Below are 24,831 nucleotides of genomic sequence, written 5' to 3' on the forward strand. Positions count from 1 at the left end.
CAAACCCAACTTGTTCAGAAATCAAGAAACTAAGAAGGAGTAGTAAATTACAAGATTTGGTGTAGAAGACTGAACCCCACATTTGGTATCCATCCTATACTACAAAATTTCTGCTCCCAAGTTTGTATATTTTTTTTTGATCTTGTCTGAATTCACTTTTTTGAATTTACGGAGACCCATATTCCAATGGTCATGGTGGGAATATATTCAAATTCAATGGCCAATAGATCATAGATTCGAGGGAATGTTACTTTTGAGGTCTATAGTGGCAGAGGGACCGATAGTCCCATATTCCAATTAAAGATGCGCCTGTAATATTCCTCACGTGGTTTAGAAAACGATAAACATATCCCGACGGCCTGGACCATAGGATCAACATCTCACTATTTGGTGGTCAAAGATCGTGGTCGTTGAAGACACGTTCCAACTGATTTCTATTTTTTCACTTTCGGTTCGTCTCAATAAATAAAGAGTGTGGGCATATACTGGTTACCAACAACATCAAAAGAGGTTAATAAAATTATTATCTTGCTCAATGGGCTGACTCCAACTAGAGTCTTGTTACTCGAATTCGACTTAAGATGTGAGACCACACAAAAAATAAATAGAATAACAAGATATGCACTTGATTTTAGAAGGTAGCTCAGTTGGTTCAACGACGATAGATAGCTTTGTACAAAATTTGTCTGAGTTACCGCCCCTGAAAACTTTTATGTGACAATGATTGAGACATGGAATGCTAAACTAACTTAGCACAACAAAAACAAAGAAAAGAAAAAGAGAAAGATAATAATTGGATCAAAGTTCAAAAGCAAACTCTTATAAAATGGAATATAACTTATTATTAAAATGTTGAACAAGATTAAAGCTTTAGAACAAGAAAACATTACAAATAAACGCGTACTCGTAATCGTAAAACCCCAAAGAAAGTAATTAATCTAACGGGGGATATATCAGTTTTCCTCTAATTTTGAATGTTATAAGGTAGACTAAGCACCCATATAAAGGTGAACCTTAACGGCCAACAAAAAGATGCAAACGAGACCAAAATATATAAGGGAGTGAATCACAACAGATGCTCCACTTGTGTGAAAGTTACCAAACTCAATGAATCGGTTCCGACCCGGTAACTGAAACAACACTCCTGGCGATAACAAGATGAACAACAACAACGATACGAATATTGGGCCCCAATCTGCCATTTTCTTCTCCTCTAAGTGAAATTAAACTTATTTTGCTAAAAATAAAATAGAATTTGTATGTATATAAAGAGATGTATTGGAGTACTTGAAATGAGTATTGGAGTGATGATTTTATAGTGTGGGGAGGCAGAAGGGGAGTGATGGAGGAAGACTAGAGAGGGAAAAAGAGATGGTAGAGTGTGTGTGTGTGTTTGTGGGAAGATGGGGGGGGAATGAGGAAGTTAGTTTATGGAATCAAGTAACCTATAGATTCATTTTTCCTGCCGTCCCATTGGCAAATCTCCTTTTCAAACGTGCCTCTAAAACCACAAACAAGGTTTTGTAATCTTATTTGAATGCCTGCCTTCAAGGAGAGGGTTTCTTGTATAACAAGAAACTATACATTGAGAAGAATCTAAAAGTAAATTAGTTTTACATTAAAGTGTTAACTTGTCTAGTTAGTCTATCAGAGTAATCAATATCAATCAAAATTTCTTCGAATTTCTCAAGTTAATGCATATCCGTGGACCGTGGAGAAATTGTCATCTCCACTATTTAACCTCTCTTACATTTTTGTAATTTTATTTTTTAGATGTTTAAGCTGTGAAAACATGAAGGTTAATATTAACACCAATCAACAACATTTCGAAATCTCGCTAAATTGAACAAACAAAACAACATCAGGTAGACTGTATATACATACATAAATTTACATATACAGTCACATAGACTATATATATATACACACACACACGTACCTACATACATATTTATCAGAGTGTTACGATAATCCATACAAACATCACCCCTTCCACCGAATCATATTTTTGGCGGTTGGTTATAACATCCAACTAGGATATATATATATATATATAGTTATATGGACCCACTTGACATATGTTACGTGGCGCTTATGTGGCACCATTCATCACCTCAAAAGAAAAACGACCAGTCCTGTAATATTGAAGCTCAAAATCGTTGCTAATCGGAAGATTCGGACGGAGATGAAAATTTGTAATAATATAGAAATCAAGAATTAAAAATCTCTTTTATCTAAAATTTCTTCTCTTATCTTAGACCTCAAAAAATGGAGTCGCCGGTCGGTTTCTCTTAGCCAAAAAAAAAAACTACTAATTTCCAGAGGAATTCCGGCCGGCATCTTGATCGCATTTACGAATCTATTAGGTTTTGATAAATTCTAAGAAGATGAATTTTCAAGGAGGGGGTTCGTCAGGTAAAAACAATTTGTCTTCAAGTAGTAATTCTTCATCTCATCTGAGAAAAAGAAGTATGGATACTGGAGGCGTTGAGACTGCTCGTAGATCTTCTGCTTCATCTCGTTACATGTAAGCTAAATTTAACCTAATTTCCTCTTTAACTCTCTTCATTGATTCATATAATGATCGAGATCATACGGCAAGAGCCCGTCCCGTGCGGACCGACGCAGCAGACTGCTGGGCCGACCCAAGCCTGGGCTTTCGAGGAGACGCCGTAGTCCCGGAGGTTGTGGCTGGAAGCACGCCTCGGGCCGGGTCTCGTGCAACTACGCTCCAGCAGGATCCCCATTGGGCCTGTCTTGAAACACAGACCACTAAGTCTGACATGTGTGCGAGTCCAGGGGCGATCAAACCCGTAAGGCGGAAGCTGACTGGTTAGATCCCCTTGCACGACAAACTTCCCTAGATCTTCTTAGAAGGGTTCCAGTGAGAGCATACCCGCCGGGACCCGAAAGATGGTGAATTATGCCTGAGCGGAGCGAAGCCAGAGGAAACTCTGGTGGAATTTGGTGAAATATGAATGCCTTTTGGTCAATTGACTGAATGAATTTTCTTCTAATATTTCTGTTTGTTGATTTACATTAGACATGTGTTTGTGAAAATAATCCATTAGTAGAAAAACTATTAAATATTTTATTCGGCCCTTTGTCGATCGTGAGTCTCTTACAGATAACTCGTTTATAAGTTTGACGTTAACAAGATAAACTTTGTTTTCCTTATGATGGTATCAGAGGACCAAGTGGGGAGCATACAGTAAAGCGATTACGACTCTCAAAAGCTATGACCGTACCTGAAACCACAAGCATTTACGAGGCGTGCCATCGGATGGCTGCTCGCAAAGTTGATGCTTTGTTGCTTACTGACACAAATGCTCTCCTTTGTGGTATCCTAACAGACAAGGTTTGTCTAGGTTTACTTTGTGGTATGCTAGTTGGAGTATAAATACGTAGTTCTTATTTCTATCAAGACCTTATATTCTCCTTTTTTCCATCCTTCTTGATCCTTCAAAGGACATAGCGACAAGAGTCATTGCTCGTGAGTTAAATCTCGAAGATACACCTGTTTCCAAAGTAATGACGAGGAACCCAGCTTTTGTTCTTTCAAACACTCCGGCTGTGGAAGCATTGCAGAAGATGGTTCAAGGTTTCGATGATCTCTTGACACAGTGGATTTGAATTTTTCTTTGTTTTTTTTTTTAACATTAATCTGAACTTCCTATACATCTGCAGGAAAATTCCGTCATCTTCCTGTTGTGGAGAACGGGAAGGTCATTGCACTACTTGATATAGCAAGGTGTTTATATGACGCTATTACACGTATGGAGAAGGTGGCCGAGAGAGGTAAAGCCATAGCAGCTGCTGTTGAAGGAGTCGATAAACAATGGGGAACTTCAGCATCTGGTTGGTGAAGTTTGGTTTTCTTCTCCTTTCCCTTCCCTATTCTACTGCCTTCATATTAAATTATATGAAGGAATACGAAATCAATGTCTTGATAACATTTTTGTTGTTACTTTGTGTAAACAGGTCCTAATACATTTCTTGAAACGATTCGTGAGCGAATGTTTAGACCCACTTTGTCTACTGTCCTTTCAGAGAATTCAAAGTAGGTAATATCCACTTTTGACAGTAATTTTTATCACCTATCTTCTCGTAATTTTACAATTGAATTCTGTGTTTTTTGACTTATTGCGAACTGTTTCCAGGGTTGTAACTGTCTCTCGGACTGACACGGTCTTAACTGCAACAAAGAAAATGCTCGAGTCTCGATCAAGCTCAGCAATTGTAACAGTCGAGAACAATCCATGTGGAATCTTAACGTCAGTACCTCCCCAAACATGATTTGTAATTGCTATGTCTGTTTTCCTTTGTTAATCCATTAGTAGATTTATTTCTTTTCCGCAACCTTTCTAGTTCGAGAGATATATTGATGAGAGTCATTGGACAACATCTTCCTCCAGAGTCCACTCATGTTGAGATGGTACGTTCTGTTATGCCTATTACGCTTACACTCTCAAGAGAAATGTCTTCCTCCACTTCAAATTCAATAATATTGGATATCTTATCTAGGTTATGACCCCGGATCCTGAAGGTGCAACTGTAGACACACCGATTGTTGTAGCTCTACAAAAGATGCATGATGGAAAATTTTTACACCTTCCTGTTATCGATCGAGGTTCTTTTACTCTCTGTAGTCTCTTCGAAGACTTTCTTCTCTTTCTTTTACAAGTTCTATGATTTATCTCCATGACTTATGACAAGATTGAAGGACATTTGTAGATGGAAGTGTTCTGGCTGTTCTTGATGTAATTCATGTCACCCACGCTGCCGTAGCAACGGTAAGTCGCATCTATACCACTATGAGGTCGCATCTATTGAATCGCTAGAATCTCTTAGTTTCATATCTTAACTATCACTAGTTTGAGATAAGCATATACTTGTTGTAGTTCACTTTTGCCACTTGCCTTAAATTGTCTTCTTTTGTCGACTAAGAAAATACTCTTTGTAATCCCTTGTGAAACATACCCTTGAGAGACGTTTTTTTCCTCAAGTAGGTGGAAAATAGCGGTGGGGTTGGAAATGAACCAGGGAATTCGATGATGCAAAACTTTTGGGATTCAACAATGGCGTTGGGACATTTGGATGACGAGGAAGAAGCTGCCCGAAGGTTGTAATTAGATATACCTTCTTTTACATATTCTAACTTGCCTTTGACCTTCATTTTGCTTACATTTCGACACTCAAATTTCAGTGAGGGGTCCATGAAATTAACTTCGGAAGGAACCGATCCAGATAGTAGATATTCTGCTTATCCATCACCTAACATTCCAAATGCCTTCGGCTTCAAGTTTAAAGATAAGAAAGGAAGGGTTCATAGGTTCACATGTGGTATAATTTCAGTTACAGAATATTCTATAACTCAAGTTTAAAGATAAGGCTCTTGGTAGTAATTTGATTTCTACTATTGCTTCTGCTGTTTCTGAATTCAGATACCCGGAGTTTGACCGATCTTACAACTTCCATTCTTCAGAGGGTTGGAGGAGATATCGATCCTAACCACCTCCCACAAATCCTGGTATTCTAAACTCTTGCCCATATTTGAATCAAGTTAGTAGCATTTTCCCATGTTCTTCGTCTAAATCGCCAACCAATATTCTGTTCTTTTGACATTGTATATAACAGTACGAAGATGATGAACATGACAAAGTCGTACTTACATCAAATAATGATCTTGAAACAGCCGTTTATCATGCTAAGCAAGTCGGTTTAAAGGTACATGACTCTTTAGGGTTGTGTTTACACATTCTTCTTTTTCGTAAAAATTACGATCTTCTAATGTTAATATGGTAATAACAGGGCTTAAGGTTGCATTTAGATTATTCTGAATCGTCGGGTGGAAGTACGAAGGTTAGTGCAGGAAGCATGGAATTTGCACAGCACAACGCATGGGCAAGTGCATATAGTGCAGTGGCTGCAGGTACTGCTTTGATTGCCAGTCTTGGTGTAATGGCTTACTTGAAGAGATCAAGTTTCTGACCTAACTCTATATGTTCTAAATTTACCATGAATTTCTGACCAAGCTCTTGAAAAAGAAGAAGCTTCAAGCAATATATAATTCTTAATTTCTTTCTGCAACCCAAAGAGGAAGAGAGAGATAGTGACTGAGAAAAACGAAGAACGATGAATTGTGATTTAAGAGAGATTGATAATAAAAACAACTAATGTTATGTTTATTTTTTATCAATTGTATGAGTGTCTGTAAAACGATTTTTGTTACTAAACTAACAGTCGTTTTCCGATGTTAATCTCTCACCATTATTGATTTTCTCATTACAAAATGAAAAAGCATTACGTCTGACTATGATGTTGAAACTATATTAAGTAATAATCAACTTGCTTAGTCTAATAATAATTGAAGATAAACTGTAGAAAACACACATTGTTTGAAAACCTACTTGAACATTGAAGGGTACAGTAGTAGGAAATCTTTGATAGTTTGAAGATCATATGGTCAAACAAGCAGCAGAAGAAAAGAACTTAAACATCGATTCAAACTAGAAAGAAATTGAAGCTTGTCTGTGGTGCTTTAAATTCAAAGTCTGAGAACAAATTTCTCCATTAACCAACCATGTAAGCTTATATAATCCTCTCAGGCGTAGTTCAATCGGAAAATGTCGTTAAATACGTAGAAGCTTCCGGCAGGAGTTGGCATCAAATGGAACATCTGACAGAAGAAAGAGATAACATAGTAGTAGTGAGAGAAAGATAAGATGACATTAATGAATGAACTTGTAGTAACACATTACAGAAAAGACTACAATCAGATCGAAACCAACAGCCAACACTCCCGAAATCGTAAAAAATGCCTTGAGTAAACGACTAGTCAAGAACACGAGGCCACAACATAGTCGATAGAAAAAAGCAACAACTTTTTCTAATTCATTAACACTCGCCTATTTCGTAAATGAAAGAGGTATTTGCCATTTCATGACTATTCAGCTAGATCAACCACAAAGCAAATGAAAAAAACTGACAGCAAAGTAATGCTCTAAAATACATCAAATCTCTTGCGCGTACCTAATTACGAAAACCTAAGGTATCCCAACCTTCCACATGACACTAATTGGCTAATAAGAAACCCTTCAATTTCTAACCATAGAAGAGCTAACATGATAGAGTGAGAGATCTTAATGGAGTAATCTTAGTACACATATCCATGTGATTTTGAAAACCAACAAACACCATTAATGTAACAAGTAGATAGATTACAGGCCATTAATATCTAACTTATTTCTTCCTTCATGTATAGGCAACATATATATTAACAACAGTCAAGTACACAAACAGATAACATCTCTAACAAATGGATCAAGAAGTTCAAACCACAAATCAAAACAGTAAATTCATCCACAAATTAAAGACCCAAATCTATTTTTAAGAATAATATTAGGGGAGGTTAGTAGAGGAGGAGGAGAAGTAAAATACCTGACTGAATTTGAGGGAATGTTGTTCACCGGCAAGAGTAAGATTGCCGCTAACAAAGACAAGGACACCACCAGCAGGACCAGAAGGTTGACAATCAACAGTGGTGATACCGTGTTGACATTGCTGAAATGGAAGATTAGCAAGTTTGGCTACTATGTTTTGGGATCCTTGGATCTTCTCTCCTTCAAAGGTCAGCATCGAGTTTTCTTGGTATAATCCAGCCAAGTTTCCCCTATTACCATCGAATGTTGTGTAGTAGTGCTCAACGAATGCCTTTGATACTGCATCTGGATCCATCTTCTTCTTCCTTCTCTCTCTCTCTCTCTCTAAACGACTAAACCTTCTCTCTTCAAAGTAATAATGGGTAGGGAGGAAACAGAAATGGAGTTGAAAGGCTATTCTCGACTTATATAATTCAGCAAAGAAAATTATGGGAAAACAACAATTTCACTAATCAAACCCCTAAGACCCAACGAATGCTGACACGCGCAAAGAAACTTCTAAGGGTTGCACGACCTAAATCTTCTAAGAAGGGTTCTGAGTGAGAGCATACTTGTCGATCCTCCAAAGATGGTGATTATGCCTGAGTGGGGCGAAGTCAGAGGAAATTCTGGTGGAAGGTCCCAATAATACTGACATCCAAATCGTTCATTTGACTTGGGTATAGGGCGAAAGACTAGTCAATATCTACAAGTTCGTTTCCTTCGAAGCTTCCCTCGGAATAGCTGGAGCCTGCAGGCGAGTTCTACCGAGTAAAGTCAATGATTAGAGGTATTTGAGGCTCAACTTTTTCAGACCCTAATGTTATTGCTATTTATTAATTTAACTTTAAGGATACAAGGCTGATACTTTGCCCGGTTAAAATCCTGTCAGTATCTTGGTCGAGGCTCTTTTCCTCTAAATCTAGTTCGCCCATGTACCCAATCCGGGATTCTGGCGAGGCATAGAGTCATTGAAGATAATTACATGTGCAATTCAAAAAGAGCAAAAGATAATTACATGTATATCCTACTATTCTCCTCAGTACGTAATATGTATAATGTCCAAAGCCTTCACAAATATCGATGTTGCACTCTCTTTAGACACATAGGGCCAAGTGTCACGGCCTTATTGTCCCGTTAGGTCGACCCGGCATATCATGCTCAAAGACACGGGTCGATAGTGCGGAATATCAAATCCTAACGTGCCGTGCGGCGCTATGCATTCCCTCCTAACGCATAGCCAGCCTTCCCGAACATATTCGGAGCATCTCGACTATCAAGTCACCTTGGTTCCCAACCAATAATGCGGCATGACACCATCGTGTCCCAACCTACGAGCATAGCTCGAGCCGTCCCGTATAACGCTTCCTTGAGTCATAGACTCTCGCCCACTATAAAGGATACCAACATATGTGCGAAGCACACCAAGCCGCATAGGCAGATCTTGCCATCTAGTCTCAAGCATCCGGCACCTTCCATCTCGGCTTACCATCCGGACATTGGGCATAGGAGCATCCATCTCTAATAAGCTACCTAATGCCCAACATAGCACATCAAGGTTTGGCCCCTTGAATAGCTCACTCCTCCTTATGGAATATGCTAGCACGACGCACGCCTCGCCATGGCATGAGAACATGCAACACACCTTCCAAAGGAACCCGCAGTAACCTATCTCCAGGTACTGTCCCAGCCATCTCCTATGACAAGGGAACCCATGCAATATGCTTCTCTCACATATGCTAGGCCGGCCTCATGGGTTGCGCCATGAGGAAGCTCACTTTCGTGCCCAAAGGCTAGGATGGACGAGCGCCCCATCCACGAGGTCTTGACATATGCAGGATGCATATGAGGAAGGGAGACCACCCCCTCCTAAGGTGCAAACTTCTTGTTTTGCCTATTTCCACAAGGAAACATCAATCCTTTTAACCAGGCATACTCTTGTCCAAATGACCCTTCGTATCCTTGACAAAGTCTTGAATGCCACGGATGTCCCGTGCATGGCCTAAGGAAGCTTGCTGGCACTCTTGCCCTATCTCGACCCCGTGCTCGGCCCTCTGGCCTATGTGCTTAGGCGTGCCATCCTAGCACTACGTCACACCATATGCATACTCCAAGAATATGGTCGTGACAGGCTCCCCCACTAATTCTGTCGAATGCCCTCATCGACAAACTTCGGAGTACACCTTCAATCCTCTGCCTTAACTCCGATGCTACCACTGCACCTTCGTCTCCTCGGCATAGCACCTCCGTGCAAACTACCCAGTCTCGTCGGGTAGACTCTCCACTACGCAGTCTCGTCGCGCAGGTATCCCGCAGGATTAACTCAATCTTCTGCATTGCATCCTCTGATGCGTTAGGATAATGGTCCTCTCCACCATTCATCCATCCTCGTTTTGCCCTCTGGCTTCAAATGTCGGCTCCCCCACTGGTTCGCCTCTCCCTCGCAGCCTCCGCCGCTCCTCGAACTCAGGTACCTCACCCTCTCGGCTTCACCTCGAGTTGGCATCTCGATGGTCACCCTTCGCCTCTGCTTTCGTGACCCATCTTGCCATGCGTATCGCAGTAAACTGCAACACAACTCGCCACTCCGGTACCTCGACATCCCCTGTCTTCACCTCGAGTTAGCATCTCGACGCCCCTGCGTCTTGCCATGTGCTCGCAATGTTGCCATCGCGAAGCAACTCGTCTCCAATGACACCTCCCCACTGGATCAGACCCTCGTACCTCTGTACTCCACGCTCTGACTCCTTGGTAGCTTGTCCATTGAGACCCTCATTCAGCCCTCTGGCATATCTCATCAAGTGCACTCTAGTACCTAAGCATCCACTACTTGTACCCTTGAGTGTATACCACTTGAACTCATGCAATGTCGCCCCTTCTCTCGACGACCCTTGCCTCCTTTGCACCACTGTGCTGGCACCTCTGTGCTGCGCCTCGTGCGCCTGGCATCATCCGTGTCGTCCCTTCCTCGGGAAATATATCGTGTTGTCTCCGATGTCCACTATAGCGAGTAAGGTAGCTTCTCCTCGTGAGTTACTACATGGTACCAAACCATCCACTCATGGCATACTCTTGGGAATGTCCTCCGACTACATCAAGACACACACTTGCCATTGAATTATTGGCGATGCTCCTTAACCCGAGCATCTTGGTAGGCTCGTGTCCCCTAACGAACACATCCGAACGTACCACCACATAAGTTCCAACACATCTTATGCAGCACCATACGGCTTGTTGCTCCTCTTCTGACAACTCAACGTCTCCCTATGTATCTGACGATATGAACTCAGTCCCAACTATCCCCAGACTTGGACGATGCTTACTGTCACCACGACACACCATCCTGAAATCCCAAACGTGAGCTGCCTCGGTCTCGATCACCACATACTCGCTGCACACTGTAGGCTTGAACTACGTTCCAACTTGCCTCCAATGCATAACTCGAACATGGGTCGATCCACTTCAGATACAACGACCCTCATATTACCCGACGGCTTGAACTCGGTTCCAACTACCATCAGTACTATCTTGGTCTCGTGAATCTGGCATCTAGACTTCACAATAATATGTCCATAAGCTTTGATGTTGGTCTTGGCCTATAGTACTCATGCGACATACCAAACACCACCGTGCTAGCACATCCATGTTCACTCTCAAGTGAAGTCCATTCTCTTCGAACTCAACTGCGCTCACACCATACCGTGCCGAACTCTATCGTGCACCATACCACATAAGCACAACTTGATCTAGCACCAACTTGCCCCATGTTGTCCACTGTCCCTCTATCTTACTTTCGACCCCCGTCTTCTGTAAGTAGCTTGAACTCACAACATCACAAGTCACTTGATGCTACCTTCGGCTTAAGCATTAGAGAGTATCCTTCGACACCTTGTCGCCATACCCTGCTCCAACACTCAAGTATTACTTGGATCAACATAGCTTCACACTTGGATGCCAATCCAACAAGCTTACTCAGACTAGCTTACCACAAGCTCTCAGCCTGACTCTACTTGCCATCTTGGTACCTTTCATACCAAGCATGCTGTCCACTCCAAGGACTCTGCATATATCGTGCCAAACATAGCTGCCCTACTCAACTTTGCACCAAAGCTTGCATACGACAACCAATGCCTATCCTGGCCCCATTCTAGCACATGTCCTTCCTCTCAAGGACTCCAACATACGATGTACCCAATGCGCACCAAATCGTACTGAGCATTGCACCAAGCTCGCATACGACTCACTGTGCCATTCTCGGTTCATCCCATTTCTGCGCTTGTCCTGACCTCTAAAGGACTCAAGCATATATGGTACCTCCTTGCGCACTAAGTCACACCAAACTCTTATCCCTTGAGATTGCATATGACCCTTTGTGCCAATCCGGTTCCATCTCACTCGGCATATGTCCTTCTTGTTCAAAGGAACATAGGACCCAAAGATAGCTACCACAGTAGCTTCCGTGCATACGGCCTATTCCTTCCGTCGGAACTCTCGTCGCCTTATGCACCATGCATCCCTTGACAAAGGTCCCATTCCGCACAATAGCTTCAGAGACCATACCATCTCGAATGCATCTCACTCTGAAAGCTTTCTCGTGGAAACCATGCTCTCGACGTAGCTCTCCATACACACTACAACATACCACATGCCACAGTGCAAGAATCACCAAGCTCTTCGTCCCACTCTTGGAGCATAGATACCATCTATAGCTGAATCAGATAATCATCCCTTGAACCTGCCATTCAGGCTCTGGAAGTACACCCCCTCGCATACCACATGCTCTGAGGTATATATCATCTTGCTTTCCTTTACAAGCTCCCAACATACATCCATTTGCCATCACATAGGCTCTTGGAACATATCCCGTAAGCTTCTAAGCTCTGAATCCAACTATCACTGGGATCAGAACACCATCCATTAGCTTGCTCTTCAAGCTCTGATACCAATTGTCACGGCCTTATTGTCCCGTTAGGTCGACCCGGCATATCATGCTCAAAGACACGGGTCGATAGTGCGGAATATCAAATCCTAACGTGCCGTGCGGCGCTATGCATTCCCTCCTAACGCATAGCCAGCCTTCCCGAACATATTCGGAGCATCTCGACTATCAAGTCACCTTGGTTCCCAACCAATAATGCGGCATGACACCATCGTGTCCCAACCTACGAGCATAGCTCGAGCCGTCCCGTATAACGCTTCCTTGAGTCATAGACTCTCGCCCACTATAAAGGATACCAACATATGTGCGAAGCACACCAAGCCGCATAGGCAGATCTTGCCATCTAGTCTCAAGCATCCGGCACCTTCCATCTCGGCTTACCATCCGGACATTGGGCATAGGAGCATCCATCTCTAATAAGCTACCTAATGCCCAACATAGCACATCAAGGTTTGGCCCCTTGAATAGCTCACTCCTCCTTATGGAATATGCTAGCACGACGCACGCCTCGCCATGGCATGAGAACATGCAACACACCTTCCAAAGGAACCCGCAGTAACCTATCTCCAGGTACTGTCCCAGCCATCTCCTATGACAAGGGAACCCATGCAATATGCTTCTCTCACATATGCTAGGCCGGCCTCATGGGTTGCGCCATGAGGAAGCTCACTTTCGTGCCCAAAGGCTAGGATGGACGAGCGCCCCATCCACGAGGTCTTGACATATGCAGGATGCATATGAGGAAGGGAGACCACCCCCTCCTAAGGTGCAAACTTCTTGTTTTGCCTATTTCCACAAGGAAACATCAATCCTTTTAACCAGGCATACTCTTGTCCAAATGACCCTTCGTATCCTTGACAAAGTCTTGAATGCCACGGATGTCCCGTGCATGGCCTAAGGAAGCTTGCTGGCACTCTTGCCCTATCTCGACCCCGTGCTCGGCCCTCTGGCCTATGTGCTTAGGCGTGCCATCCTAGCACTACGTCACACCATATGCATACTCCAAGAATATGGTCGTGACACAAGGCCATTAGGTATATGGTTTTGTTCGTGGTGAAGGCTCTGTGAGTCCATAGACTTATTAAGCTTGAACATAGACAGACAATGTTTTTTTTTTTTTTTTTTTTTTTTTTATAGACAGACAATGTGAAATTGTTACTTGCTTTTAATTCAACTTTAGTCTCCCCGGTGCAGTGACATTCAGTGTTACTCAACCAAACCGAACTTCACAAGACAGACATGCAGCAATAGTCTTGTTTAAAAGATCATTATGATCTCGAAGTTGGTGGTTAAAAAAATAGTAGCTTGAATTTTAAGCATGTTTGGGTAAGTGGGGCCTCCCATTTATTCCGATTAATATATATCTGCCATTTTCAAGTTGGCTGGCCAATACTAATAATTACTCCACTCTTTCACCAAATGGGTAGTGCTGCAGTTTTTACCTCTTTCTCTTAAAAGGAATTCTGCCTCCAATATGAAAATTCTCTTTTTCCTTCAAAACCAGAAAGAGTGAGATGCCCATACCAGGATGGCAGGATGCCTTTGGTCTTCATCACATGACATCCTTGGGCCAGACCTGACCTATTTACAAGCACGGACCGCATGACCAGCCTAGCCTGTCTATGAGCCGTTACACAGGGACACGGGGCTAGGCCAGGCCGGTCGGCCAAACCAGCCTAATTGCATAACTCTCACAAAAGCTAATTTCGGGGAGTTCAACTATTTTTTATCACCCTGCATGGCCCGACCCAATTTACAACATATTATCTAGATCGAACTAAAAAATCGAAACACTAACAAATCTCTTTATATGCAAGTATAACTCTTAGATCTCATGCATCGATCAACCAGCAAAGAATTCTTAGTAACCTTTTCGTGTCACAAAAAAATACATCTTTGTAATGGATTTCCCCTTTCAAGAACTGCAATTTCTGAAAACCTTGATTTGTTCCTTCCGGAAAGAAGTTTCATAACGAACAGGGACTCTGCCATGTCGATGTCTCAGTAATAAGTTCTCGAAGCTGATCTATCAAAAGCTTCATATGCTTGTTCTTCTCTGCAAGTTCCTGCAAGTTCAGAATAGAACCCGTTCAACCATTTATCAATTCGATGTGATACGAAACATACAACACTAAGCTACTATTAGTGGAAAGACTTCTCCCAGAAACCTATCACGAACTGAATCAAATCTAAATACCACGACCATAGTATAACAAGTAATAAGTGCAACCCGATTTTGTCATAATGGAAAAATCCAGATTCTTAAGGTCTAACAACAAACAGCACGGTAACTCAATCAAAGACGCCGGCGACCACTATGAACTCTTTTGAAACAACATGCCACGAAAACAAATCATAGATTTCAAGTTTTTTTCTCTGATTAAAGTATCAGTATCTAAAGAAAGGTCCACAACATCACCTAAAGACCAATGAGACCCGTTTCGAGGGGGAAATGAAGTAAAGACCACAGGTGAGCATTGTCTGTGTTTTGACATAATGTAGAAATGGACGATTTTTTTTTTTGCTAAAAATTAAGGCATAGACTGAAGTACCTTTCTTAAATTGGTGACTCGATCTGCTACATTTCCCATTTCAGCTTGATCCTCGTGGGTTTCAGAATCACCAACTGTGGAACTACTCTCGAGGACTTTCGGCTACTAAGATAAAGACACCGAGTTAGTTTAGCACAATTTAACTCTATTGAGAAAGCTTATAAGAACATTCGAAACAATAAGCATATCCACCCATATATGTAGGAGGAAAAGAAGATGCAGAATTATCATTTAATCTGTTTAATATATGGAATATGATATACCTTTTGATGACTTGTAATAGCAATAAGAACCGAACGAAGAGAAGCCACGGCTGACTCGTAATGAAGCCATGCCACTTCATCGACAAGAACACAATCAGATTGATGGGAAGAGTCGGAAGCATCACCATTAGAAGAGTGAGGAGCACTGATTGTAGACCACGAGGTCGGGTCAGAAAGCTCATCATTCATTGAACTAAAAATGTGAAATGCTAATTCAATTGTGTCCTCCAAATGTTTTTGTCCCTCTCTAGCAAGTTCATGAATGCTTTTACCATTTGACATCATAACTGTATTTGCAATATATGCATTTTTATATCAATAAGCAACAAATAGATTCATTCAACTATATATTTAAATGACTAATTTAAGTCAGATGATTCATATTCAGACGAGTCAGATTCAAAATAATGAGGAGTAAACAGAATATCACCCTAGTCAAGGCTATAATAATTAGCCCTTTCTTCAGTTTGACAGTTTCTAATAACATTAAACAAGAACCCTAGGTTTGTTTTGCTCAATACTCTACTGATTCAAGTTAAAACTTCCAAGATGAAAATGAATACTAATACCTTTTGCAAATTATACAGTTCTAGAGATATATAGAGAGAGAGACCTAACAATCTTGCAGAGGAATTTCGATTTGAGAGATGGGTTTGATTCATTTATGTAAAACCCTAATAAAATTTGGAAGGAATGAAAGATACTACTAGATGGAATGATTTTGGCGTCAAATACTTTTAATCAGGGCATTTTGGTAATAGTCGCTTATGTCTGCTAATTCACAAAATAACCCCAAATCTGAACGTTCTTAGACAATTCCCCCTTAGTGCCCATTTGGAATAACCATTTATTTAACTTCTTTAGTTAAAATTGAAATAACGTATACATTAATATCTGTTTTTGATGGATTTAGTGTTACCTTGAAAACATTATTACATTACAGATGGTATTTATAGTGGATTTGTGGGAATAATCAAGTGAGACATGCCATCATATGAGAGATTTATGCTACATAATATTCTTCGAGACTCCATGAGCTAATAAAACTTTGACCATTTATATCGTATTATTATGACTTGCAATGTTCACGCTTTATGTCGAATTACAATATGTAACTAATACTTGTGTTTAAAGTTGACTCACGTCACTTGATCAGTTATTTGGTACTGATTGAATGTCAAATTATTGCTTGAATTTGACAGATAAAGTACTTGGTTCTCTATTTGGAGATATTCTGATGGGTAACTTTAAATGACTACAATATACGTATTTAAAATATTTATGAAACCTAGTAATTTCTATGTAATTATTTATGACGGTAATATACGTATTTAAAATATTTGTGAAACCTAGCCATTTCTATGTATTTATTTTAGAATTCAATCATGTTGTTCTACTTATACAATCATTTCATGAGTATTGGATTACATAATTCAAATAATGAGTATAACAACATTATTTAAGTGCACATGCCGAGTCTAATGAATATGCACCTCTTCTAATATCTAATAGATAATGGGATCACTACATTTGATGAAGTGGAAGATTTTTTTTTTTATGAAAGAGTAGAAATTTATTATCCGATGTAATTTATAGGTGTAGATGCATTAAATATATTTAGGGAAGTTTTATAAGGCCTCCCCAATTTTGTTAAAAGACCTCTCCATGCTAAATTATCACTCAGGAGAGGCCTTTTAACAAAAATGAGGGGCCCTATAAAATCTCCCATATATTTATTCATAGCCTTTAGGGTTTCTTTTTCATGGCCTTTAACTGTCAAATGATAGTTCATGAGCTTATTGTCCCTGTATCATAGTATGTATGTGTTTCTTTCATCCCCACTATATATATATACATATATATATATATATATGTCATACACTTCAACAGGAAAAATATATACATGTCATAAGACGTAAAAATGCCATGACCAACTGAACTGAAACGTTTCAAAAAAAAAAAAATTGAACTGAAACGAACCTAACCAAATTAAAATACATTGAAGTTAATGTGTCGAAGCCTTGACTGATTCAACTTCAACTAAGTAAAAAATTATCGGCAATCAACTCATGCTCACCTTTAACTTCTACAACAGTATATGAGTTTAATCCATCTATCTTCCTGTTGTATCAATGTCATACTATATGTTGTGAAGGATATATCTTATTTTGTCCACCACCTATTGGTATAGTAGGTCCGGACGGGCGGGAAACAGACACTAACTTAATCTGTCCGGGCGGAACAGGCACAATTTCCAAGTGGTCACTCGGACGTCCGGACAAAAAGGGCGGACATTTCAGATTTTTCTCCAACAAAGTGACTTTCCGTGACCGTTTTGATAGTCGGTCAAACCGGGTATCGGACGGTCGGGCACCGGTCACTAATGAACAAATTAAAAAAAAAAAATTGAAATTAAAATTGTTTGGTAGCTAAATACAACTTTCTAAACTCTCACATTACTATTCCATTAATTAAATGAATACAAAATTAAAAGATAATCATTGAGATTTCTCATGGATTACGATCGGTTTTATTCTTCTGCTCATGGATTACGATCGATGTATTGTTGATTCTACGGTTACTGATGAGATATTGAGATTTTGGAGGAGAGAGAGACCAGAGAAGTAGAGAGGCGAAGACAAGATTAAGAAAAGTGATTTCTATGATTTTATATTTTTACTCTTGAAATCTAACGGTCGTAGGTAACCATACAAATCTAAAGGCTTAAAATCAATCATATAAGTTAGCGGGTATAACGGGTAGGATAAATGGACGGGTTCGGTCGGGTAGACTATATAAGCGGGCGGATTCAGTCGGATCATCGGGACCCTATGCCCGCGTCCGTCTGCTTAAGCTCTTTCGATCAGGCGGATACGAGACGATTCAGACATTAGACAGCGACCCTTCGGACTCGGACGTTCGTGGACGGGTTTCGGCCGGACTCCTACCTCTAGTGAAGTGGTCGGACATCACTTCGCAACCAAATGGTCTCAAGTTCGATCCCGTAGAAGTGCAAATCCATGATATATTGAACTTGAATATAAATAAAGATAATGGAATGGTTATATATAGCCTTTAAGGGCTCGATTGTTTAAAAATCAAGCATCCATGCATAGTCCATTCATGAATGTTGATGCCACTTTTATTATCTATATTGATGATGTATCAATGTCTTGTAATGAATTTTGTAGTCCAATTCTCAAAATAGGGAAATATATTATTAGTAAATTAATAAAAATAACAATAAAAAATCACAAATAATATTTTCTCATCAACTTTATTGCATTAGATAAGAATTTCTATTTTAGGCAACTTGCTAACCACTTTGAAGGGTTAAAATTTAACTCTAGTTAGGGTTTCCAACCCCATGACAATGGGTGGTTTAAGGTTAAAAACAAAGGTTCCCCATACCATATAATGCAGTATATTTTTATTTTTCATCTCTCTACCTTGAGAAATTAGCCATTTTATAAAATTAGGTATTTGAAGCGTTTTGACAAGAAAGAATTTGGGTGGGAAAAACACAGGCAAAAATGGCGATTGAAGAAGCATTTTCATGGTAGTTCTTCGATTCAAATTCTACCTCAAACCCACTCTCTATCTGTTTCACTAAAGTGGTATATATATCTTTCCCCTTCTAACAAATTCACTTTGAGCTTGTTACTGCCTATCAAATACGACACAGATCAAACCCTAGGGATTTAAGCTTCAAGTACTGAAATTTTCTCCTTTTTAAGGTTATATCTTTAGTTTCTATCATGCTAAGTTGTTTCAATTGTCAATTTTCAGATCCATTTTCTGCTTATGTTGTTTAATTTTGATCTTGTTTGGTGTCATTTATATGTGGGTAATGTAATTAGGTTGTTGTAGTCAGTGATTTTGGTAGGCTATAGACCCTTTTTAGGGTTTGAATAAACGAATATAGCAGTATTGTTCTGAGATTTCTCATGCATATGGATCTATGAAGTAATTCTAACTATTTATGTTTTGCCCAATCTTTCCGTTTCTCTTGCGGTAATGTACTTATTTTTGTTTCTATTTTGTGAATTAGGGTTTGTGCAGTTGAACTTGGGTCATTCTTAGTTATGCTGTTGATTCATTGGTGATTAGAGTTTCAAGGAAAAGGGTGATATTATAAGTTAATTAGTAGCCGAAAAATGGAGTGCAACAAAGATGAAGCAACTAGGGCAAAACAAATAGCTGAGAAGAAGTTTGGTGCAAAGGATATTGCTGGCGCGAAGAAATTTGCTTTGAAAGCCCAAAACTTGTATCCTGATCTCGAGGGACTCCCTCAAATGCTATCGACACTTGATGTGTATCTCTCAGCGGAGAAAAAAATTTGCGGGGAACCTGATTGGTATGGGATCCTTGGTGTTGAGCCATTCTCCGATGATGAGACGGTAAGAAAGCAATACAGGAAATTAGCTCTTATGCATCATCCTGACAAGAACAAATCAATAGGTGCAGATGGGGCATTTAAGCTCATTTCAGAGGCATGGAGTTTGTTGTCAGATAAGAGTAAGCGGGCAACCTATGATCAGAAGAGAATACCAAAAAATCCACAAACAAGATTTCCGACCACGGTTGGGGGTCCATCAGTCCCAGCTGCTAATGGTTTCAACGGTACTTTGGGCGCGAGGGCCCATAAGACTACTCCTCATGTTGGCCCAACAACTGCTCCTGCTCCTGCTCCTCGTCCACCAAAATCCAAAACATTTTGGACTTCATGCAATCACTGTAAGATGCAGTACGAGTATCTAAGGATGTACCAGAATCACAAACTTCTCTGTCCCAATTGCCATGAACCTTTTTTGGCTATAGAGACACCAACTCCATCGAAGATTGCCAATTCATCTTCGTCATGGTCCTTCTCCCAGAAGCATCAGAATACAAATCACCATAGAACATTCACTGGGGATCATGGTTCATTTAACCGCACAGACTCACAATGGGGTTCAGCGTCTGCTGGTGGCAATGCTACTGCCAGTGCTCAAGGTTCAGGAAACACAGCTCAGCAAGTCTATGATAGAGCCAGGAGAGCACATCAAGAGGCGCAAGCAGCTCTGAGAAGACAGGAAGCCCTTCAACGGAAGCATCCTACTTCTAAGAGGCCAGCAAGCAGTGCTGAGTTTTCTAACGCTGCTTCTGGTTTCGATCTTAAAGGGGAACGACCTGTAAAAAGAACTAGAGGTCTGGATGATGGTGGTGTGAGTGGTTATGGAGGGAGTATGTTCAATCATATCGGCTCAGAAAATGGTGGTGGATTTAGCAGTGGTAGTACATCAGGATTTAGACAGGGTGGTTTTGAAATGGGAAGGGTTAATGAGCTTAATGGTACAAGGGATTTGACACAAGCAGAACTTCGAAATATGCTGATGGAGAAGGCTAAGAGAGAAATCCGCAAGAAGCTGAACGAGTGGAGCTCGGATCTTGCAGCTAAAACTTCAAAGAAGGAAAAAGAGAAAGAAACAGATAAAATGAAACAGAAAGAACCACCTGTAGTAAATGGTCTTGCACATACTCAGAAGAAATCGGTTGAGTTGAATCCGAAAAAAGTAGTCCAAAAAATGCAAGACTCACTTGACAGCTCTGGAGTAGATTCAGATAGTGAAGCCCATGAACCTTTATCTATCAATGTCCCTGATCCAGATTTTCATGATTTTGACAATGATCGATCTGAAAGATCATTTGGGGATAACCAGGTATGGGCTGCATATGATAATGATGATGGGATGCCTCGTTATTATGCCATGATTCAGAAAGTGATTTCTTTGAAGCCATTCAAGATGCGTATCGGCTGGCTCAACTCAAAAAGCAATAGTGAACTAGGTCCAATAGACTGGGTTGGATCTGGGTTTGCCAAAACTTGTGGAGATTTCAGGGTTGGCAGATATGAAGTCAACAACTCGCTCAATTCTTTCTCGCATAGGGTTAAGTGGGCTAAGGGAGGAAGAGGCGCTATTCGTGTATTGCCTACCAAGGGTGATATCTGGGCTCTGTACCGTAACTGGTCCCCTGATTGGAACGAATCTACTCCGGATGAAGTGATTCACAAATACGATATGGTGGAGGTTCTTGATGATTATAACGAGGAGCAAGGTGTGACAGTTACTCCTCTAGTTAAGGTTAATGGTTTCAAGACTGTGTTTCATCGGCACGAGGATCCCACACAATCTAAGAGGATCCCAAGAGAAGAGATGTTCCGCTTTTCGCATCAGGTCCCTTCACACTTGCTAACAGGCGAAGAAGCTCAAAATGCTCCGAAGGGTTGCCGTGAACTGGATCCAGCTGCTACTCCTTTGGAACTGCTTCAGGTAATAGCAGAAGCCAAGGAAGAAGAAACCTTGACTTGTTCGAGCAAAGATCTAAGAAAAGAACCCAATGGGGAGGCGGCGGAAAATACCGAAATGCAGGTAGAAACAGAACCTAGAGAAGAAAATATTGCAGAAAGTGTCGAAGAAAAGACTTCTACTGTCGAAGAAAAGAACTGCAGATAGATGCGACTTTTTTTAAAATTATGGATCATTTGGGTCTGATCCAAGTAGATAGATCTATTGACCTTAATCTGTGCAAACCAAGCCGACTATTCTAGACTTCATTACTTCTAGGGTTTAATTTTTTCTTGGCTGTATAATCTTCTTCCGAATTACAGAGTTTCATTTGAAATTAATGGAGAATATTGTGTTGATCCAATTCTAACTTCTCGAGAAATCGAATTCAGTTTGGAAGCTGGAGTTACATGTTCCTTGAGGGGTTGAAATTTGAAAGCTCAATCAGAAGTCAGGTGGTGATTCAATTTAGTTTCCATATGACAGAATTCAGTTACTGCCAAATTTTTTTATTGTAAACTTTTTACAATGCTTGATTCATGCCATTTTATCTCAAATTAGACAATGAAACAATCAAATCATATTCTTCAAGTACTTCTTTTTAGTTCCGATATGTTGGTTCTGACTATGGATCTAAAAGATATATGTTGCATATTGTCTTGACTACAATATTAGACTGCGATTATTTTCGAGCCTGGGAAAATAGATCTCTTATACGCTATTTGAAGTTGGCGTTGGGTATAAAGACACGCAACCGTAAGCGTAAGCTGCATCATCTGCACCAGATGCAGGAGCTGCAGGAAGAATTGCAGCTGCTCTAACTCCACCAAGAGCTGCCTACATGAACTATTTGTGGCTACTAGCTGACAGAGATGATGCTGCTTACGAGTCTACAGAAGCTAATTCCGTACCTTCACTTTCAAAAGCTTTTGAGGTGTAATACCACCGTTCTCATGCAAACGTTGAAGAGCTTTGTCGTTCACATTTGATATGCTATTTAAGGAAATAGTAATGCATGCCAATTTACCGAAGTGATAATCATTGTTTTTTTGTTGTGGGTTGGATACCAAAATGGCAACGCTACTGACTATTACCCAAAATCATTCCGGTCGATACTCAGATAGTGGTGATGGCTATGATTATCTTATTTCCTTCTTGTATGTTTTTCTAGGTAGAATATACAATTATACATGCACAAACTCATTAATAAGCATGATTAAGGCCTAACATACTTATTTTGATGTTGCTTCTCGCTTGCAAGAATTATTATTACGATCGAGATATCGTTTCTCTTTAGATCCTTAGTAGTAAATGTGGTTCAATCCAAGTCCGACACATGTTTCTACTAGATTTGAGTAAGGATATATACTAACCCAATTTGGTCATGTATCCTACCGATATAGCGAGTGAACCTTCTCTCTTTGGGGTTTTTGCCAGCAATTCATTTGATTTACGCTTTATTCTCGTGACTAGTATGTTTCTTTAATGCAGCTCGGGAAGGAAGAAAGTGAAGCTCGGGGAGACTAACGCTGTTAGGTGTACCCGTGAAGAAAAGAGAAGACGGAGGTCCTTGATTGATTGAGGCAATAACTTGAACAGTTTTCGGTTGCACCAAGAAATGGTTTTTGACGTGCGAATATCTCTTTCAACCTCCTGTTGTTAAATGAACGGGAAGTTTTATCCAGAAACATATATGAATGTATAATACAAGAGATACATGCATATCAAAAAAACAATCGATTTTGCCTCAACTAAGACTCATTATATGGAAATTTTAGTACATGGATAGCAACTTCTCTTTCTCAGAATATGTGAAATGTAGTTGCATGGGTTTGTGAACTCATTTGACCTTTTTGATGAATCTCTTTCTCATGTGACTTGCACATGTTAGGTTGGAGCCATCACCTACTTTTTTTTAGGTTTTGGAGGTTATCGAACTGTGACGTCACAAGTCTTGACAGTTAACGATATTGTTTTCGTTTTCGCACCTCCCCACACGCACACCACATACATGATCCCATTGCTTACTAAGCTTGAGTGCACACTTATAGTCCAGACTTCAGTCACTCTCGTAGGTGATGTAGGACAATCACAATTCTCCTACTCTTATGAAAGAGTTGTCCTCGATTCTGATACCACTGATAAAATATCGCTAAGATTTGAGACATCTCAAGTAGGTTAAAAGTCATCACTCAATCAAGGCGAGTTTTAGTTCTTACAAGAATGCTTAATTGCTCCACTTGGGCTGCCACCTCATGGTGTACAGAGTGTTTTGTAGTTCTTATAGGGCTGACGGAGTATCAAATCGAAATCTTGTGCGTACTGCAAAAACAATCAGCCAAACAGTCCCTTAACATCTCGATTAATGAATTTCTTGATTATATCGTAATAGTCCGCGTAAACATTCTTCCTAAGGAATTATTAGGGTTTCTAAGATCAAAATTCATCTTCTATCTCCTAAATTGAAACCCTAATCTTGATCAAAAGATTTCCTTTTTCCCCGATGGAGAACAACAATAAACATCAATTATCTTCTTCTTCTTCCTCCTACCCACCAAAAAATTCATTTCAAAATCTAATTCACGAACACCAACGAAAAATCCAAATGTTCTTGAACCATCAACGACAAGAGATCGAACAAATCAACGATTTCAGAAACCATCAACTTCCATTAGCAAGAATCAAGAAGATCATGAAAGCAGATGAAGATGTTCGTATGATTTCCGCTGAAGCCCCAATTTTATTTTCAAAAGCTTGTGAACTTTTCATACTTGAACTCACAATTCGATCTTGGCTTAACGCTGAAGAAAACAAACGTCGAACACTTCAAAAAAACGATATTTCGGCTGCTATTTCTCGTACTGATATTTTCGATTTCTTGGTTGATATTGTTCCTAGAAGAGAAGATGAAGTAGTAGCCATCGGACAACCAGCATTGGGTGGAATTATTGATGGAGGAGGGGTTTATATTCATCCACCACCTTCTCAAGCTTGGCAATCTGTCTGGCAAAACGACGGTGGGTCTTATGGATCTCCGAGCGGCCAGGCCGATCATGGTAATCTTAATGGTCTTGGGTATGTTAACAATCATCCTTCTAGTTCTTTGTAAATTTTTGTTTTATCAAAAGTTTCAAACTTTTAGGGTTTGGGTTTTGATTTATTATGGCAATGCCATTGTGAGAGCTTGGGGTTTCTATGGTAGGTTGTGAATTTGTATGGGTATAGATAAATAGAGTATATTTTGGTGGTATTTGACAACTTGAGTTTGTTTGAACTTGTGTTGATATTTCCTCTATGAAATTCTCTCTTTCTTGTGCCACACACCTC

The 24,831-nt window shown here is 40.2% G+C and overlaps 5 protein-coding genes and 1 pseudogene across 7 annotated transcripts; 3 read left to right on the plus strand and 3 right to left on the minus strand.

Annotated features, from left to right (window-relative positions):
- Positions 1-968: 968 nt before the first annotated feature.
- Positions 969-1,297, minus strand: LOC147562845 (uncharacterized). The gene has a single exon (XM_086673491.1). The coding sequence runs from the start codon at positions 1,200-1,202 to the stop codon at positions 990-992; it is 213 nt and encodes a 70-aa protein (XP_086529617.1). The 5' UTR covers positions 1,203-1,297; the 3' UTR covers positions 969-989.
- Positions 1,298-2,059: 762 nt separating this feature from the next.
- Positions 2,060-6,254, plus strand: LOC147562846 (CBS domain-containing protein CBSCBSPB5-like). The gene is made up of 14 exons (XM_086673478.1): positions 2,060-2,527; positions 3,190-3,358; positions 3,469-3,601; positions 3,688-3,858; positions 3,982-4,060; positions 4,161-4,274; positions 4,369-4,435; positions 4,525-4,630; positions 4,735-4,793; positions 5,010-5,122; positions 5,207-5,343; positions 5,445-5,530; positions 5,638-5,727; positions 5,812-6,254. Exons 1-14 carry the CDS (start codon positions 2,388-2,390, stop codon positions 5,989-5,991), a joined length of 1,644 nt encoding a protein of 547 aa, XP_086529604.1. The 5' UTR covers positions 2,060-2,387; the 3' UTR covers positions 5,992-6,254.
- Positions 6,255-6,352: 98 nt separating this feature from the next.
- LOC147562847 (nuclear transport factor 2B-like) lies at positions 6,353-7,812 on the minus strand. The gene is made up of 2 exons (XM_086673516.1): positions 7,441-7,812; positions 6,353-6,679 (listed from the first exon to the last, which is right to left on the minus strand). The coding sequence occupies exons 1-2, from the start codon at positions 7,735-7,737 to the stop codon at positions 6,605-6,607; spliced, it is 372 nt and encodes a 123-aa protein (XP_086529642.1). The 5' UTR covers positions 7,738-7,812; the 3' UTR covers positions 6,353-6,604.
- A 6,335-nt stretch (positions 7,813-14,147) lies between these two features.
- Positions 14,148-15,904, minus strand: LOC147562848 (mediator of RNA polymerase II transcription subunit 30-like). 2 transcript variants are annotated; one of them, XM_086673544.1, is made up of 4 exons: positions 15,745-15,904; positions 15,176-15,462; positions 14,913-15,014; positions 14,148-14,426 (listed from the first exon to the last, which is right to left on the minus strand). In XM_086673544.1, the coding sequence occupies exons 2-4, from the start codon at positions 15,458-15,460 to the stop codon at positions 14,328-14,330; spliced, it is 486 nt and encodes a 161-aa protein (XP_086529670.1). In that variant the 5' UTR covers positions 15,461-15,462; positions 15,745-15,904; the 3' UTR covers positions 14,148-14,327. The 2 variants fall into 2 exon arrangements, with proteins under 2 accessions (XP_086529670.1, XP_086529658.1); XM_086673532.1 differs by having other exon boundaries at positions 15,789-15,900.
- A 2,593-nt stretch (positions 15,905-18,497) lies between these two features.
- On the plus strand, positions 18,498-21,868 carry LOC147562849 (uncharacterized). Its single transcript, XM_086673559.1, has 2 exons — positions 18,498-18,792; positions 19,227-21,868. Exon 2 carries the CDS (start codon positions 19,333-19,335, stop codon positions 21,670-21,672), a length of 2,340 nt encoding a protein of 779 aa, XP_086529685.1. The 5' UTR covers positions 18,498-18,792; positions 19,227-19,332; the 3' UTR covers positions 21,673-21,868.
- Positions 21,869-23,169: 1,301 nt separating this feature from the next.
- On the plus strand, positions 23,170-24,823 carry LOC147562850 (nuclear transcription factor Y subunit C-4 pseudogene; annotated as a pseudogene). The gene has a single exon (XR_015239785.1). The product of XR_015239785.1 is annotated as a nuclear transcription factor Y subunit C-4 pseudogene (transcript).
- Positions 24,824-24,831: the final 8 nt, after the last annotated feature.

The sequence above is a fragment of the Eschscholzia californica genome, unplaced genomic scaffold (assembly GCF_041429995.1).
Source record: "Eschscholzia californica isolate CP2 unplaced genomic scaffold, dmEscCali1.0.p SCAF_1, whole genome shotgun sequence".
Lineage (NCBI taxonomy): Eukaryota > Viridiplantae > Streptophyta > Magnoliopsida > Ranunculales > Papaveraceae > Eschscholzia > Eschscholzia californica.

Bases quoted from the DNA above. Each gene is read 5' to 3' on its own strand.
- LOC147562845 (XM_086673491.1), bottom strand. From the start codon at position 1,202: ATGGCAGATTGGGGCCCAATATTCGTATCGTTGTTGTTGTTCATCTTG.
- LOC147562846 (XM_086673478.1), top strand. From the start codon at position 2,388: ATGAATTTTCAAGGAGGGGGTTCGTCAGGTAAAAACAATTTGTCTTCA. The intron at 3,602-3,687 runs GTTTCGATGATC...ATACATCTGCAG, and splicing joins ATTGCAGAAGATGGTTCAAG to GAAAATTCCGTCATCTTCCT. The intron at 5,728-5,811 runs GTACATGACTCT...TGGTAATAACAG, and splicing joins CTAAGCAAGTCGGTTTAAAG to GGCTTAAGGTTGCATTTAGA.
- LOC147562847 (XM_086673516.1), bottom strand. From the start codon at position 7,737: ATGGATCCAGATGCAGTATCAAAGGCATTCGTTGAGCACTACTACACA. The intron at 6,680-7,440 runs GTATTTTACTTC...TTCTTCTGTCAG, and splicing joins ATTCCCTCAAATTCAGTCAG to ATGTTCCATTTGATGCCAAC.
- LOC147562848 (XM_086673532.1), bottom strand. From the start codon at position 15,837: ATGAATCAAACCCATCTCTCAAATCGAAATTCCTCTGCAAGATTGTTA. The intron at 15,463-15,788 runs GTCTCTCTCTCT...TTGCAAATACAG, and splicing joins TTCCTCTGCAAGATTGTTAG to TTATGATGTCAAATGGTAAA. The intron at 14,427-14,912 runs GTACTTCAGTCT...CTGAACTTGCAG, and splicing joins GAGTCACCAATTTAAGAAAG to GAACTTGCAGAGAAGAACAA.
- LOC147562849 (XM_086673559.1), top strand. From the start codon at position 19,333: ATGGAGTGCAACAAAGATGAAGCAACTAGGGCAAAACAAATAGCTGAG.